We start from the raw sequence: 17,488 nt of genomic DNA on the forward strand, positions 1-17,488 counted from the left end.
AGTCCTTTGTAACTCACTTGGATTTAACCACAGAGGTCTGACTGAGAGGGAACAAAGAGCATTACCTTTAACAGCTGACAGGGAGTTTGCCCAAAATTGTTTATCATCCCTTCTAAAGCTTTCCTTTCCTTCTCATCTGTTAAAGCATCCAAATCTACAGCCCCTGGATCACAAGCAGAATGATGAAGGGTAGAACAAGAAAAAAGAACATAATCCAAACAACTTATTGAGAACTGATATAGTAAATAAACGTTGCAAAACTTAACTGCAGCATTATCACACTTTACCCCAGAAAAGCCTCCAATCACTCCATATTAAATACGATCTGAAAACTCCACTCTGCACATGGAATTTTAAGTGTATCTGTATCTGTAAGTGCAGGAATTGCAGGCTTTTCTTATTAAATTAATTTAATATACTTCATGCATGGAGTAAGCTGCACACAAAAGCCACCCAAAATCCAGCTACAGAATTAACAGAGTAACATTTGTCTTCAATATTTGTTGTTTGTAAGCAATTTGCCTTGACTCCTAAACCACAAGAAACTTCTTCCCACAAATCATTTTAAGCGAGGAAATTACAAACTAACAAAAAACCCCAAGCACTTTTAGAAACAAAATACAATCAACTGGACCAGCCCCCCTTTAAAACAAACAAACACTAACTTTATTAACATTTCAGGTTTACAACTTCTGATCAAAACACCAATTATCCTGGTTATCTGATGACAAATTACAATTATTATGCTGCCACATTTCATCTATAATTCTGCTGCCTTACCATATGCTACTGTATGACATGCTCACAAATTTAGTGTTTTCTGTCTAATACTGAAAACCCGTAAGCCTGATGACAATGACAAGAGAGCATACTGCTTTGTACCTTCATAAGTACAATAATAGAACACATTGAGTGCCTCCACTGCAGCTGGTCCCCTCTGCTTGTAGCCAAAAATCAAATCTATCCATTCATGAAGATGAGCAGAAACATACTCAGATTCCTAAAAGGAAAAAATGCTCTTTTAAGAATGAGTACCACTCCCTTCTTGAAGTATTTACTATTTTCTGCGAAAGAAATGTAATTCCTAAACTAAAAGCATCTACAAACAAGTTATAGAGCAGAAGCATCCATGTGTGGTTAGGGCAGTAACTGCTGACTAAGAGGGAAAATTTGTACAGTGAAGCAGCACATCTAGACTATTGAAATGCAACTATGCAAGGGAAGTTAAGATGCTAGTTCCCTAATAAAATACAGCATAATCTTTAAAAAGCAGAGGAAGCCTTATCACCTAAAACCACCTAATCCTGCATTTTATCTCCTAGGGCAGAAAACTCCCAAGTGATTAGTATCTTCAAGCTCTTCCCTTTTTCTCTTTTCAACATTTTATCAACACGCAATGCTTTTAACTGAAAGTTCTAATGGTACGTGTAATGTCAAATGCAACCACAACTCTAGTTCAAATGTAGTCCCAGTATTTTACACTTAAGCCACAGTGACAACATGAAGATGCGCTTTCTTTTTCATTATTTCACATGTACAAACATCATCTTACCAGAGCTTTCCTGTGTTTATAAATAAAGTCTTCTGGGGAGTGGGCCCATTTGGGGAGAACAACATCATTTACCACCTCTTTGGATATCTGAAGCTGACCCAGGTGAAAACCTAGTGAAGAATTTGGAGAAGTTTAAGTTACTACAAAATTTTTCAAATATCTTGATTTCTCAATAAAGACTAAAAAGCATTCTTTTCTCAGCACAAGGGAAGGATATTGAAAAATTCTCAATGTGAATCTCCAATAACCCTACCACCAACATAGGAGGCAAAGTTCTGCTCTGAATATTTATAACGTTAAATGATACAGGACAACAATTGTTCAAAGCACATAAATTATTCCAACCTTAAGTCCCAATCTTAAAAGTAGCATTAATCTTTTACATACCTATCCACAAATATATCTGCATTTGCTTTGTTCTACCAGCATTAAGAGACCAAAACATTTAAATAAAGTTGTTCATAAGAATGAAGTTACTTATAGGTTTAAATGGTTGTAGAATCAAGGCTTTCAAGAAGTCTGAAATCGCACCAGCTTTCATTAGAACAACTCTTAATACTTAAATGACTTTTGAAAGTGTGACTTGGGTGTTCCCAATTTTTTTAACTTAGATCTCTAGTAGATTGTAGCCAGCAGGCTGACTTAGCAGCAGCACAAACATAAAAATCCATTTTTAAATTTTGTAATAGGTAGAGAAACAACTCCCTGTGTAGTAAATGTAAATCAGAAAATGGCTAAGAGTCTTTTATGAGAATGCAGGATGCTGTCTTTTCAATCAGCATTATATACAAGTGAAACAGCTTGCTTTTTTTTTTTTTCCCTCCTTCTGAGGGATACGGAGATCTTACATGGCTCTAAAATCAGGTGATTTAACACTGCATTGGAAGAGAACAGTAACATGCAGAAAATATACTGCTTATCTTGAACAAATGAAAGACCTCACATGTTTAAAGATGTCCAAACTATCACCCAATGAACCCAGTAAAAAGAATGCTAATTAATCTGTATTAAATTTTGCGAACTATTTCATCAGTATTAACTATTGCTAGCTTCTTTTTCAAAGATTGGATGAGCACCTCTGATATTTTACATTACGTAACCAATGCTATTTGTAACCATCCTTAAGACCCCAGTCTAAATTTTAAACATTTAGGCTGCTGCTTAACACAACTGGTGTCTTCATTAAACAGTCTGAAGCCAGCATGATGATTAAAGTAATTTCTACAAGCGCACTAAAGATTAAATAAGAAAAGTTCCACAGCATTCACAAATGGTTGCAACAATTCTTTTCTGAATAATACAAGAACAGTTTTCTGAGAAAATACTCTGAGCAGTCAGTTTACCATTCTGATTCTCCAGGAACTCTGGAAAGTAGAAGAACTCTGGAATAAGTTCCTTGACATCATTGGGGTTGTCCATGAGCGCCTGCCAGGTAGCAGGAATAGAGTGGAACTGCCTGTCAGCACAGTCGAATCTGTGGATCAGAAAACTTAGGTTGATCATTCCCCTCATTAAAATGATAAGGAAGAAAAAGAAAGGTGCTGCTTATTTGCTCACAGCATACCTGCCACTTTGAAGCTGGATATGAAGCGTTGTGAAAGGTTCTACCCGAATGAGGTAATGCATGACACCAGCAGCATTCGAATAATGTGTCCCATAGTGAAATTTGTCAATCATCCCAAGGGGATCCTCAAAATTCTCATATCTAAAAAAATAAATCTTTATAAATAAAACTGAGCACTACAGCTGATTTACATGTGGATTATATTTAGTGGAGGTAAGGATTCAGAAGAAGTGATCACAGCAATCTATAAGAGAAAAATACACGGACTTCTATTAAACATGACTATTCAAATTCTGACTTAGGGAGTCCCTAAGCAGAAGACTGCTGAAAGATAGAAGTGTTCACCGGGTGAAGCCACCACATAGCTCTTGTTATACTCTGCCTAGGCATTTGCTATCAGGTGTCAGAAACTGGATAAAGTGCAAGACAGGACTGATTTTGCAGGACTTCATACAACAGACAAAAATCCCCACATCACTAAACTGAATATTTATTATTGAAGGGACTTGTGACAGTTTCCTGCAAGATTTAAGAAAAAAAAATAAAAAATAAAAAAATAAGAGTGTGGTGTGACTGTGTCAGGATGCAGAAAAGACATTTAACACTCATGCCCATTTCCTTTTCTACTGGCAAACACACTCTGAAGTACGATGCCACCATCTGGCTGATATATTTCCTCAGTGTCACAAGGCTAGTCAAGAGAAACTACAGCTAAACATACTGCTAGAGAACCAGTTTCATTACAGTCAGGGATAGAGCCTAATCAAAGAAAATTCTCCATGCTCCAACGTTGTTCTTTTCCGAAGAAAGCTGGTTTTGGAAGATGCCTGACAAGTGCAATGTAGTATGGTAGCACACTCTCTCCCCAGGCTAGCAAAAAAGGAAGGATGGCTATACTGATGTGTGGGTCTAAGTATATGTCATTACTACCTACAGGAGTTACTGGAAGTTCTTGAGTTGTATTGTACTTCAAAGACAATAATCTATGCCTGCAAAAAAGAGCAGGAAGCACAGATTTAGGATCAATGCTCCCTCTCAGCACAGGCAATTCAACTCATCAGTATGATTTCATATTCCTTAACTTGAAGCAGACATTGGACACAGTATGACTCTTCAAGCTGCTGGGCAATTAAATTGTTTCTACAGCCTTTCAGGTTTTTACCTCCACAACTGAGAAACAACTCAAATTTTAAAACACTATTTTTTGTCCTTTCAGTGCCATATAAACTAACTAATCTGAATGCAGCAGGAACAAGAACAACAAATCAACATTTGCAAATGCATCTGTGATGTTATAAAACTAGCTTGAAAAATTTCACTGTCACAACATTATTTTTAAAACGTGCTATTAGCCTGGAGGCTCAGAAAAACCACAGAAACAGAACTAAGTGTTCAAATACATACTTCTCTTTCACAGCCTTAGCATTCTTTTCATTTACCACCCCTATGGGTTTGGACAGATCCCTAAACACTGCAGGATTATTCAGGTCCAGTTCTTCTGAAGTATAATCTCGTAAAATCCAGGGGAACTAGAGGGAAAAAAAATAAAATAAAATCAAACATTAAAAAATTCACCTTTCAAAATAGAAATAATACATACCTTTGGCAAAAATTTAAAAACTATTTTTTTTTTTAATTACCACAGGATATTGAGCAAGGTCATTGTAAGTTCGTCCTGCCATTGTGTTCAGCTGAATAAGGTAGTCAAAGTTGGATATTTCTCTATTCACCCATTTCTGAAGGAGGAAAAAAAAAAAAAAAAAGACGACAGTGACACAACAGAAGTGACTACATCAAAGATACCACCAGTGCAAATTACATGTTTTATCAGTATTTATCTGCCAGAGGATAGTACTGACAAGTGAAAAGCACGAGACTAAGAATGGTATGAAAGTCCAAGCTTAATTTCTCCTAAATAAAGTTTAATTTTCCCTTTGTGCTCCTATATTTCATGTCCCTGATTGATGCCAGGGGATGTTTTAAATACAGGGCAGCAGAAAACTAGCAGTCTCAGAATAAAAAAAGGAGAAGAAAAACAGAAATGAAACAAAACCAAGGCAGCTAAACGGGTACTAAGAAAAAAGGGAACAGAACTCTGAAGCCCATTAGAGTTCTAAAGTAAAAACTTATTTGTAAATTCTTCTGTTGGTTAATGGTACAGGAATTTGTAAACTACCATTGTCCTTGTGTCTTTGCTCCACTGTTATATTTTTAAACCAAAGAACAGACAGAGCTGTGTTCAGATGGGCTCAATATCTATCTGTAGTGTGATGGAGACATTTCATTACTGATGATATTTTCACTATGGAAATGTACCACATCATTGCTTTTATCATTAGGGTGATAAAGATAATAACAAAGTATTTCCAATATTTTACAAGTGATTTGTAAAGCTTCCTCCCTCAGAGAAAACAATAACTGTGGCATAAGGAGACTGAAGATAGAATTACATTTACTACATTTAAAATTTATCCATGTTTAGGGCAATACAGACATTTTGCCTTTTATATCAGCATTACTAATTCCCTTAAGACCATATTTCCTGCTTAATCTTCACAAGGGTTTTGTCAAAAGCCCCATCATGAACAGGTAGCAGGGAAAATTATTTGCACATGTAGTGAAAGAAGTTCCAAAACATGCACCCGAGATCATGGACTAAAAACAGAAGCAAGACTGCTACGTGTTTTCCATTCTTGTTAGAATACTTGTTATAATCATGTGAATAGAACCTGGTTCTACCCATTTACCTCACTGACTGCAAACACAAAACAATTATGCATGTGAAGGTTCAGGGACCAGACTGAGAGTACACAACTTGGCAGTTGCCATCTAAACTCTGGAGGGAAAAAAAACCCCCAACCACTAAAATCATTAGTCCAGGACCTTCCAGGACTCCTTCAGCACAGGAAAGCTCTAGACCATTTATGCTGACGTCTCATACCTGCATCAAACCTGAGGCTTTAAAAAGTTCCTGTGGAGATCTGGTCCCAGAAATATTTGGAGAACGCAGTGACAGTATGCGACTATATACTTTGTTTCGTACCTGTTAGAAAACAGCATTAATAAAAAATTTGTTCTGGAGATTGAAGCTGACAAGTAAACAACTTCTCTGCTAATTAAAATGTGAAATAAATGGAACACAGTTACACTTCTAAACACTTCTATCTCTTGCTGCATTTGGACATGGGTGGATGTGATGTCCTTCAGTTACATAGGATATAAAGGCAACATATGTTATGGGGGGGGTTTGTTTGGTTGGTTTTTTGCAGATGCTACACAGAAAATCATCATTGCCACAGAAGTCTTCCAGGAAATACTGCTGCTGCTCAAGTAAAATTGCACCAACATTCTCCCTACAAAACTATCGCAAAGATTACTTTACTCAAAAAAAAAAAAAAAAAAAACAAAAAAAAAAACAAAAAAAAACCCCCACACCACACCCAAACACCCAAACCCCCACACACTTTATAGGAGCTATTCATAAACTGACCTACTAGTATGTAACTGAACCTAAGTTCTGAGATTTATCTTAGTCCCACATAAAAGGATTACTGACATTATCCTTGGGTTCTGAGGGCCGTGGGGATGTTCACTAATCCTGAACAATGGAATATAGAAATAGCAGAGATTTCCAATGTTGTGGTAAAACAGAAAGTCTCCTTTGCTTTATAATTAATTTGCTCAGAATATTTGAAAAGAATGCATGGGCTTCAGGATATTTAGATTACTACAAATGTAATTTTACTTGAATAGTTGTTATTGTAACAGAGAGAGACAGGAAAAAGAAGATTGTTTTATCCATCTTTTCACAACTAAGCAGTTTCTACATGCCAGATCGGGGTTTTCGCAGACTGCAGTGTAATTTCCCATAATGGCTATATCCAGCAAACCTTTTGCCGCTAGTCTTACAGTACTATGAAAGACACAAGATTCAAATAAGACATAATCAATAACCTTGAACTTGAAACTTGTGCTAATTATATAAATCATGGAGATTTGGGAAAGCCATACCTCCTTATTGAAGTTCAGGAAATAGTTGGTTTGATCTGTAAGGAAGATCTCCAAAGCTGACCTCCTCAGGTTGTACCGACGCAAATGTATCTCTCTGATTTGAGAAAGGTGCCACTTGAAATCAAAGCCTACCCCTAGGAAGAGCACTTTGATTAATGACAAGGAATATATCAAAACCTTTTCATAACGCAGTTATCTATAGACATAGAGAGAGAGACATAATGCAGTTTCATTTCCAATCACCTCAGTTATTCCTAGAAAAAGTAAACTTTATGTGTGGCTTGATTAACTGTTTTGCTGAGAAAATATTAATTTCATCTATTGTTCTGCTGAAAGATGCAGCAGGAAATATCTGATGGAGTGTAAAACTTATTTTTGCTGTCTGATCAAAGACACATTATAAATGTGTTCTGTTGACAAGACATGAACCAAACCCCTTTTCTTTCTTGAATGGGTTCAAAATAAAAGCTTTTATGTTTAGAGTTACCAAACAGATAACTTCTTGATTCACTACTTTAGAAAATTTTACCATTATTGGTCAAGCAATTCAGTTCACTACTCTCACACTCAACTGTGTATATTCTATTAAAGTTCAGTAAATTAATATAGGTGATTAATGTTTACATAGTACTACTATTTTAATCATTACTTACTATTACTTTTTAATCAATGTATGAGTGACACATTATTTGTCAGAGAGAACAGGGAGGTGCCATTTAGGCAGCAAATTAGAGGTAATGACAGTTTCTTAGTCAGCAAACTTAATTTTAAGAAATACTAAGAATAGTGAATCAATTTAGCAGCTCAGCGAGTACAGTTCCAGGTTCCTGATTCTGAACAGATCAGCCAGCCACTGACCACTAAGCAGAATATCAATTTTAAGTACAGATCCACATCTTGTCTCTTCACAATCTGTTTGATGCTCAAAAAAAAAAAAAAAAAAAAAAAAAAGGTCAAACTCAACCCACTAAAAACAGAATGCTGAACTGCACTGAAAAGAAAAAGATAGTGATAATGCTCACCTTCCTCTTTTTCAATGCTACAATCAAAGAAATAGATGTGCTGGGTAGTGATCTCCAGCCTGCCAGGTATCACATCAATTACTGTAATGAGTTCACAGTCTTCAGACAGTATTAGCTTTTCTTTCTGGCTTTGCTCATCCTTCTCGTCCCTACAAAAATATCACTAAGTGTTACAGGGTTGGGCAGATTATACAGTTGCTTGGTACTTGTTAAAGAGTTCAGTTCAGAAAAGAATCAAATTTGAATGACATTAAAAGTACAGCATAAATAATCATATGAAGCTACTTCCATCAGCAGTCTTGAATGTTTCAGACTAGACTACCAGACATCATTTCATATAGCATCACTCTTCAGGCTTGGTATTTCAGTCTCAGGCACAATGGACTTGACTGGACAAATTTACACTGTTCTATCCAGCTGTACTTACAAATTGGAACTAGCTGCTATATCTTCTTCCGGTAGTTCAAGAACATCATCTTCCAAGTCACTCACTTTCACCTGCTTCACCACCTCCAGAAGCAGAGACTCACTAGAGGGCTGTGTCTGGTGCACACCTATCATAAAGAGACAACTGGGCTCAGAATAATTTTTGCTATACTTTTGGAAAGCTGAACTTCTGAGTGTATCTTCTGCAACTGAATGCTGGTTTTAACTTAGTAAGAAGCAACCAGACTTGAATACTTTTGGGGGCAAGCAGAACAATAAAAATACTCCCTGAACTACACTGAAATATATGTCAAATCCTCATAGTATTAAGGGAAGAGAAACACATTCAAAAATTTTAAACGGAATTCTGATGTGGACATTTCAAATAAAGTATTTTGTAGTGTTCTGCCAGACACTGTCAAAGCACACAGATTTCATGGAAATACACTGTGTTTGCATTTTGCTTACTTGGGCTTACAAGAGTGTTATTTTTTTGGGATTTAGTCTTGATATCCAACACACCTAACTTAAAGAACTGTTTACACCAGTAACTGAGCTGTTTGGCACATTTCTGAAACAAAATGCTTCATATCTATATATTTTAATTGTAAGCTTTAAAAGTTTTTACGCAAATACTGTCTGCTTACTCAGATCTCATTGTTTACTTTTCTTGAAAAAATAATCCTATGCCAAAAAGCTATGTGGCCGCTTATTTTAAAACAAAGGAGTTCTTTAATTTTTCCTTCCCCGCCCCCCCCCCCGCAAAAAATACAAATTTCAATGAAAAAGGGGAAATAAATTCTACTCAGTAGGGAGACATTGTTTCACATCAAAGCACCACTCATGTTACACATTTTACTATAGAGCAAATAAAAATAAAGATTTAAATATCTACCATACACTAATTCTTAAAAACAAAAGGTGAAGTGTGCATCTTTCTTCAGTAAAGATTGGAGATTTCCAAGTGAAACAGCAAATACAATTTTACCTAAATTATCTCTCAGGTCACTAGCATCCTGATGAGAGTTGAAGTTGTAATTCTGCACTAGTTTTAGCCTCATACGTGAAAAATTTTCCACATTTGAAAGTTTCCAGTGAATAGGATGCTGTTTCCTAGGAAAACAAGAACATTCATAAAAAACAGTTAAAAGAAGGTAGAGACTTGTAAGAACTGATTACGAAAGAGTACAAATTTAGAAAAAAACTTGTCATCCACTCATGCATTGTCAAACACAAAAGCAATAAACTGCATTTTAATTTTATATTTCGTATTGCAGCTCTGATCATCCTAAAACACTTTGTAAACAATTTATTTCAGTAGAAAATAAATACCGTTTACACTTTCAATTAAAGACAATTAAAAGACTAAAGAAAAGAAAAATTTATCCAGAACTTCCCCAAAAGCTAAGACAGGCAAAATATGTTATTTCAAAGTGAAATTAGCTTCATGCATAAAAACTCAAAGTCTTTATTAACAAGCGTATTCTCTTTTCCAACAGAACCACCAATCTCATAGGATCTCTCAAAAAGTTTTTGCAATCACTTTAAAGATAATTAATTTTTATTTGTCACTTAGCAAGAAAACCTAGTATCCAGGTAATCAGCTCAGCATTACACTTCAGACTTCACATTTGCATAGTTAAATGCAGGAAACACTATAAAAGACGCATTCAAGATTAACTTCACATCTCAAGAATCAAAGTCAAATTGATACTGTTCTATAAACACTAAACAGTAAGCTAGTCACATGAGCAAATTCCTTTTAAGCATATCTGGTTTAAGAACTTTACTCTTACATTTCAGACCAAGGACCACGTTCAGAGAGCAAATAAAGCTGGGCTGCTCTCCACTGTCTCAGAGTAGCTGTGTGTTGACTGTGGAGTTGCTTCAGCATACTGTTGTACCGCAGATTTTCCTGTCGAGCCTTTCTGCTGAATGGTTCCACAAAATGCTCCTGAAAGACCATTAACAATAAATCTAGCATTGAAATAACTCTGACCTTCAAAAACATGCTTTGTGGCTTGCAAGAATTCTCAGAAATTAAGAAGGAACAAACAAACTGGAAAAACCTTCTGAAAATGTAAGATGATGCTAAATTTGAAAAAGCTTAGTTTGGGAAGAAATGGCACCAAACCTCAACTCAAAACATGTGAAGAAAGCGTTATCTATCAATGCTGAATTCATATGAACGCAATTTTTCACCATGAGAAAAGTGGTCAGTATTGGAAATACTATTATAATAGGTAGGATTTAAGTTCTGGTATTCTAGAACGTGACTCACATTGTATTCTTCCTTTAGCGGCTTGAAAAAAAAAAAAAAAAAGACTTACTACAAAGAGCCCTTATTAAGAAGGCAAAGGGAAAACCAGAGATGGCTAACTAGTTGCTGTAATTACCAGTTAATTCTAATGCCTAAACTGAGTCTGGATCTTATAAAGAAAAGTCAGTTCAGAAACAATTTTTCCACACATTAAATATGATCCATTCTCTGTTTTAAATTTAAATGTTTCCATTGTATTGAAGTAGCGTAAAAAAATAATAATAATCCCACTGACTCATCTCATAATGGAGAATTTTTAGTAATTCAAAACATCAGAGTAGAGGAAGATGCAGCTTATCGCTGAGCTTAATTCTAGGTTGCCGTACTATGAAAAAGGCCTACTGTCCTAATATAACTCTGCTTACAGATAAGACTCTTAAAGAGAAAGAATTAAAAGACATATCCTACAAGTGTATATAGTCACCTGCCTATAAAATCTTAAAACAATCAACCTGACTGCAATAAATTGGATCATCCTGGAACTTATTTTCTCCATCTTTTAGAAGGCAACTCCTGAGATAGTCCTTCCAAGAGAAACTTGCACTCACTCAAAACCTTACCTGAAATTTAAGCTTACTTTCTCCTCTCTCCCGGTCTCGCCTGTGCATGTTCACCATAAATGCTTCATAACAATCCTTCCAATAAAGTGCCATCTGCTCATGATCATGTCTGAATGAATTATCTTCATACTGCTTCATATTTGGTATAATCTGGTTCCACCAAAACAAAACAAAAAAGCACAACATGATTTCTGAGTTGTTCTGCTTTCCTGGCTAAAAAGAGGAAGAAAATCGTACACAAAGCATCTACTACTTACATATTTGTCAATATAAACTTGCCACTCATCAGAGCTGCAGTATTCTTGAAAGTCCTCAAAGAAAGATGGGCTGCCATTGGTAGGAGGCAGTGAAGGGAGATGCAGGTTCATGAAGAGAAGTTCATAGATCTTGGATACCAATGTCCGAACAAGAGGAATCAAAAATGAGTAAGTTTCTGTCCTCTCTTCAATTGATCTGCTCAGGATGCCTTCCAGCTTCCCCAAGAGGTAGCATGCTTCAGGCTGACTCTCAATTACTTTGGTCTGAAGGAGGGTGTTCAACTTGGCTGCTGCCATAGCACAGACCTACACAAACAACGAAAGATGAATGCAATCCTCAAGGTAGTAATTTTGAGCATCTACCTTTTTAGCACATGACTACATACATATTGTGGCTGCATCCCAGGTACCCTGCAGGCATACATGCATCAAATATGGACACTATTAACTTATCCTGCAATAAGTTTTGTGACCAAACCTGAGTCAGCTGCAACCCCAAAGTCACACAGCTGCATTAATATAATCACATACCTAAACTAACAACCTTGGCTTTACATGAAGGGCTTACATCCCAGGCACAGCTCTGCTAACTTTGTTCCAAATGTTGATTTGACAGAACAGTCCGGGTTCACGTGCACTTAATGTAGATAAAACTGAAAGTGCTGCTAAATGTATTTTATGGTAGAAACAAAAAGTCATGATCAGAATCACTACCTTACTGCCACAAATGCCTACATAGTTGCATCTTCAAACAGCTTGTCCTCTACCTCACACTCAGGAGGTGCACACTGACAAGATGGTGGAGTAAATTAGCAACTGGTAAGAACTAACAAAACGTCTTCCCTACCGAAGGATGAAGGACGCCCATCAGTCTACTCATTGGTATGGGCAGCTCCCCCATAAACCACAACACTTACATCAAACATGCACTTAAAACACAGTACCACTTAGAAGAATTTGCAACAAACCTGTAAGTTATCTTGTGCAATGAATCCAAGGAGCAACTGGACTTGCACCTGTGAAAGCCTAATTGCTTCTAGGCCAGCAGAGTACCAGACTGACAGGCTATCCATGAGAGTCACTAGTTCTTCCAAGAGCTATTGTAAAAACAGAACATTTGCAAGAAATAAAATTAACAACAGCTACTCCAACTGGTGACACGAAGAAGAGGCTGCATTCACACTTCTAACTTACCCAAACCCAGAAAATTATCCTAGGACACTGCAGTTAAACCAGTAATTTGAAACAACTCCCAACTACAAAAATCTATCTAGCACAGCATGTTAAGTCGAGTATCTCCCCTGAATAAAGCCAAAACCAGCATACAGTATATATACTTATGTTTTTCCTATAATTTAACTCCAGTAAATGCCATTTCCTTAGAAAAGTTAAGAGACTTCACAAGCAGGATTACTACACTTGAAAACACACTATTATTAATAGCACAGATACCATACCAAATTGTAATTCCTGGGTTCAGTATATATAGGATTTCATTTCATTCTTTTGCTTTGTATTTTAAATTATTTGACTGTACTGTGAGTATAATTTACAAGTGATAGCAGCATGTACAGTGCCCTAGAAGGAAAACAAGGCTTCTTTCATGAGGATCTGATTTAGCAAATGCTTGAAACTTCGTAACAACTATTAATGTATTTTAAAAAATAAAAAAACATAATTTAGGAGGCACTCCTTTCTGTCAGTTTTTTCATACAATAAGCAATACAAACTTTGTGAAATGCATTCACAACAGAAACAGCACATTTCACTCTCCAGACATGTTTGCTTAAAACTAATATACCTTGACACATTCCCTAATAAAATTACTCAAATGGACAATCATTCTTTTGTTAAGCCCCAGAATCACATGAATGGTTTTGTGGCAGACTGAAAACTGTCCTGCTTAGAATATTACATTGCTTTAAATTCACCTCAGACACAGTGGAAGATAATGTATGAAAGTACTGTTATTTTCAAATCAGAGTTGGCAATAAGCACAACTCTCATTGGTCTAAAGTTCAAATCTCATTTCTACCTAGATTTCACAAAGCTAGATCAACAAAAATTTAAAAGCTTTAAGATTAAGTGATATTTACTTATAAGGAGACAATTTGGAGAACAGCTTAGGAATTACTGTGTCGACAACTGTTAACATTACAGTTACAAAGACACACCCTTAAAGAACCTGATTTCTTTTAAGGATTTATCAAGATATAATGATGGCTTCCATACAATACCTCTCCCCCTTTAGCCTTAAAAAACAGAAAAGCAAGGACAACTCAGTGAAGGAAGCATGACCACTGCCAGAAGTCACATAAACATTGAGGCAAATTATGGGTGCCTACAACATATGTCAAGAAGGCAGAAGAAACAGCCAGGTGACAGAAAGCTTCTTTACCTTACTACTTAGTCTTTTCTAGTAATTTTCTTCCTCAGACCTCACATTTCTGATACATAAAATTGAGCTATTTGCATACAAATGCACAAAATCATGTTGAAACTCCAATTATGGGTCACAGTCCAAAAGCGATCTCTCTCAGTTTGCAATTGACAAGCAAGAGTTTTCACTGGTCTTTTATTCAGGGCGTGCAATGAGTCATACATACTGATAAATTGTGCAAAATCTGCTTAGGCTACAACTGACAGTTTCATTAGCTCCTGCATTTTTTAAGTATTTTTCCAGTCTGAAGAGACCTGGATTTTCAATAAAGAGTATGACTTACAGGCCTACTTAATTTGCACAATGAACTACATTCCCTGTAGTAAATATTCACACTTTTTTACTCACTAAGGGGCAATATTAATCCACTGCACTACGAACCCTTACTCTGTAATATCTAGTTTCAAAACATGTGCCTAGAAGGGATGACTGTATTCAAGCTGACAACTGTTTCATTACTATTTCAGGCTATATACCGTCCTTCCATTATGCAGTTACTGTACCTTTTCTGTCCATAAATTTGAATTAACTAGTCCTTCTGCCTGCAGGAAATCTTGTACAATCAGCAAGAGCTTGAAGGCATTTTCAGCATGTGTAGGCAGAGCTTTTGAATCTCTGTTGTCAGTGACTGACCATTCTAACATCTTCTCCAGCAAGCTGCATGAAAAACAAAATCCCAGAGCAATTACTGCAAGTTCTAAGTGTAAGTGGCTTTAAAAAAATCCAATTAAGTATTTAATTGAAGCTCTTAGTCTGCAGTGATTTAATGGCAGTCTTCTCAATAAGCCAATGAGGTAAAAGAGATTTTGAGAGGCTTATGAAACCTGCAATACAGTTTCAAAACCTTATGGCCACATGACACTACTAAATGGGCAGCGGAATATACTTCTGATAGCATGTGAAGAGAAAGGAAAGAAAAGTACATCTTGCCGGGAAACACCCACCCCTCCCCCAGCTTCACTAATGCCCCTTACTTTTTCTGTTTTTCCTCAAAAGGGATGAAAGGGCCTGTCCTTGAAGTGTACACTCACTTGAGTTTTATTTCATCTGAAGGTCGCAGCAACTCATTAGATATCCCCAGTTTGGTCAGCGCAGAAAACACCTGTCCTCTCTCAATCCAAGCAGCATCGTCAGATTTTTCAATGCCTTTCCACATTATACACAGCAGGATGTCTGTAAGTAACTGTATGAGTTCATTATCACCCCCCTACAAAAGAAGAGAAATATTTACAGCCCTCCTAGTCTAGAAAAACTTTCAAGATGTTTCTCGTTCATCACAGTCCCTATGCTTGCACGCTTCAGCATTTCTGAAAACTCTGCAGTCTAAAGACCAATTGCTAAATATATGAAAAGGCAAATATAAGAGACTCTGCCTTGCTTATAAGTTGTAATACATACTGACTTCACTTTGACATCATTATTTCAACCTGACCTTTAGATACCCTTGATTTTTCCACAGCAGGTCTGCTCCACACCTCCTTTGGAAGTTAAAGTGTGTTGAAATACAGAAGGGAGGTGGGGGAGTTTGTAGTCTTTTCTTGGTTTGTTTGTGGTTTCATTATTTATTTATTTTTTTAACATTAAAGCTATTCCAACTAGATAACCAAAAAATGTGGCACACAGCAAAAGGAAATATCCCTACTATATATATAGCACTAAGAGTGCTATATTGTTTACTTTTCTGTTGGAAGATGGGAGGGACCAAAAAAAAAAAAAAAAAAAAAAAAAAAGGACAGTAATTATCCAGTAGCAAGAGGATTAAAAAAATGAAAAGGAATTGCAGACATTTGGATAAATTAACTGCGTCGGGAGTGAATTACTTACTCCTTGGTTTTCAAATAGCGAAAGATCAGCAGTGAAGCCCATGTCGTTTATAACACCCAGCTCTTTGTCATGGTGCCCAGAGAATGGTTTTGTGCTCTCTGTAGGTGATGGTGTGCTGGGCTGGCTATCTGTCATCTGATTCACCATGTCACCCAATTCGTAAGAGTCAACACTGGACAGATCTAAACTCAAATGTGAAGGGTTACTGTGCCACAATTCTTCACGGTCCTCTGACCTAAAAGACATCTCTGCTGTAGGCGCATCTTCCAGGGGCATAACAGAGAAATGAGCAGGGACATCCAGGGATTTGTTGTCTTCTAAACTCCACTGATCAAACAGACCATTAACAGATGCAAAGCTGCCAGGTTTATCTCCATCTGTCTTATCAGGTTGTTTCTGAAGCTCTTCAGCAGGAGGCTTTTTTTCCTCTTCCCTTGAGGAATCAGCCCTGTTCTCTTTAAAGCCAATCCGGACCTCTGAGTTTTCTTTCAGGAACAGTCTAATCAAAGTGTCCTGCCAGCCCAGCTGCTGAGAAATCTGTTGTGCTGCATCCAGTTGGGAATGCAAGAGGTGCAAAACCTAAAGACAGGAGAAGATATCCCATACCTACACATTAATTTTAGCTTGTAACTGCATTCATTCTAGCTTTTCAACTAGACATTTCATGATCTTACAACTTTTTTGCATTTTTTTAGAACCTTGCAAAAGAGCCACAATTGGTTAGTAATAAGCAAAGAAGCCACAAAATCATTCTTCTCATTAGAAATATAATTGCTAATGAGATTTGAGGAAAAAGAAAAAATTCTCAGGAGTAGGCAGGAAAAAAAAAGCTATCAAAGCATACTGGTAAGTGTCACATTTCAGCCACTCTTCTGCAACAATTCTTGCAAAAGTCAGTTATCACAACTAATAATCCTATTCAGCCACTACAAAAAAAGAAAATTTAAAACAGAAAATATGTTTGATTAGGAACTATTAAATAGATAAAATTAAGAAAGCTACAGTATTAATAGCTTACCACTAGTGTACATCATCATTTCACTTTTTTCACTTAGAGAAACCTAAATAGACAATTAGTGCCTCACAGCTACATTGAGTACTAATTCCAATTATATGAGCCAGAGAGCACTTAGTTTAGGAAAAAGTCACCGCTTCTTCCTGTCTCTTCCCTGCATCCACAACCACTCTTTTGAACTATAATATTTTCCATCAAAATAATGTATTAAGAACAAAACCAAAACTGTTATCATTGTCTTAAGCATCCTTTGAGAAAACTCAGTAATTCAAGGAGTCTAATAACTTCTATTTTCTACAGGCTGGAGAGAATAGAGAATCATGAGAATCTAGAAAATTAAGAGAATCTTCTAGAGCAAAATGAAGCTTTTCTTTTTGGTTTGGTTTTTAAAAGGACTTGAATTAAAAAAAAAAAATCAACATTAAGTGACAGATGTGCTTAATTTTTAACATAAATAATTGCTAAAGGAAACAGTAGCAACAAATACCACCACTGTG

The 17,488-nt window shown here is 36.4% G+C and overlaps 1 protein-coding gene across 6 annotated transcripts in view; it reads right to left on the bottom strand.

Annotated features, from left to right (window-relative positions):
- Positions 1-17,488, bottom strand: part of NBEAL1 (neurobeachin like 1) — an 88,736-nt gene that overhangs the window by 17,789 nt on the left and 53,459 nt on the right. For all 6 annotated transcript variants that reach the window (XR_008823697.1, XM_056350295.1, XM_056350296.1 and 3 more), the window contains 19 exons: positions 15,977-16,555; positions 15,184-15,359; positions 14,656-14,809; positions 12,681-12,809; positions 11,713-12,018; positions 11,456-11,605; positions 10,372-10,529; positions 9,564-9,688; positions 8,577-8,703; positions 8,150-8,298; positions 7,128-7,261; positions 6,058-6,159; positions 4,757-4,852; positions 4,521-4,645; positions 3,117-3,257; positions 2,896-3,026; positions 1,553-1,662; positions 883-1,000; positions 66-163 (listed from right to left, as the gene is read on the bottom strand). Coding sequence is in view for 5 of the 6 variants with exons in the window: in XM_056350295.1 (XP_056206270.1) it covers positions 66-163; positions 883-1,000; positions 1,553-1,662; positions 2,896-3,026; positions 3,117-3,257; positions 4,521-4,645; positions 4,757-4,852; positions 6,058-6,159; positions 7,128-7,261; positions 8,150-8,298; positions 8,577-8,703; positions 9,564-9,688; positions 10,372-10,529; positions 11,456-11,605; positions 11,713-12,018; positions 12,681-12,809; positions 14,656-14,809; positions 15,184-15,359; positions 15,977-16,555 (3,108 nt within the window). In the remaining variant the exon portion in view is untranslated. The remainder of the gene's footprint in view (positions 1-65; positions 164-882; positions 1,001-1,552; positions 1,663-2,895; positions 3,027-3,116; positions 3,258-4,520; positions 4,646-4,756; positions 4,853-6,057; positions 6,160-7,127; positions 7,262-8,149; positions 8,299-8,576; positions 8,704-9,563; positions 9,689-10,371; positions 10,530-11,455; positions 11,606-11,712; positions 12,019-12,680; positions 12,810-14,655; positions 14,810-15,183; positions 15,360-15,976; positions 16,556-17,488) is intronic.

This window comes from Falco biarmicus, chromosome 8, assembly GCF_023638135.1.
Source record: "Falco biarmicus isolate bFalBia1 chromosome 8, bFalBia1.pri, whole genome shotgun sequence".
NCBI lineage: Eukaryota > Metazoa > Chordata > Aves > Falconiformes > Falconidae > Falco > Falco biarmicus.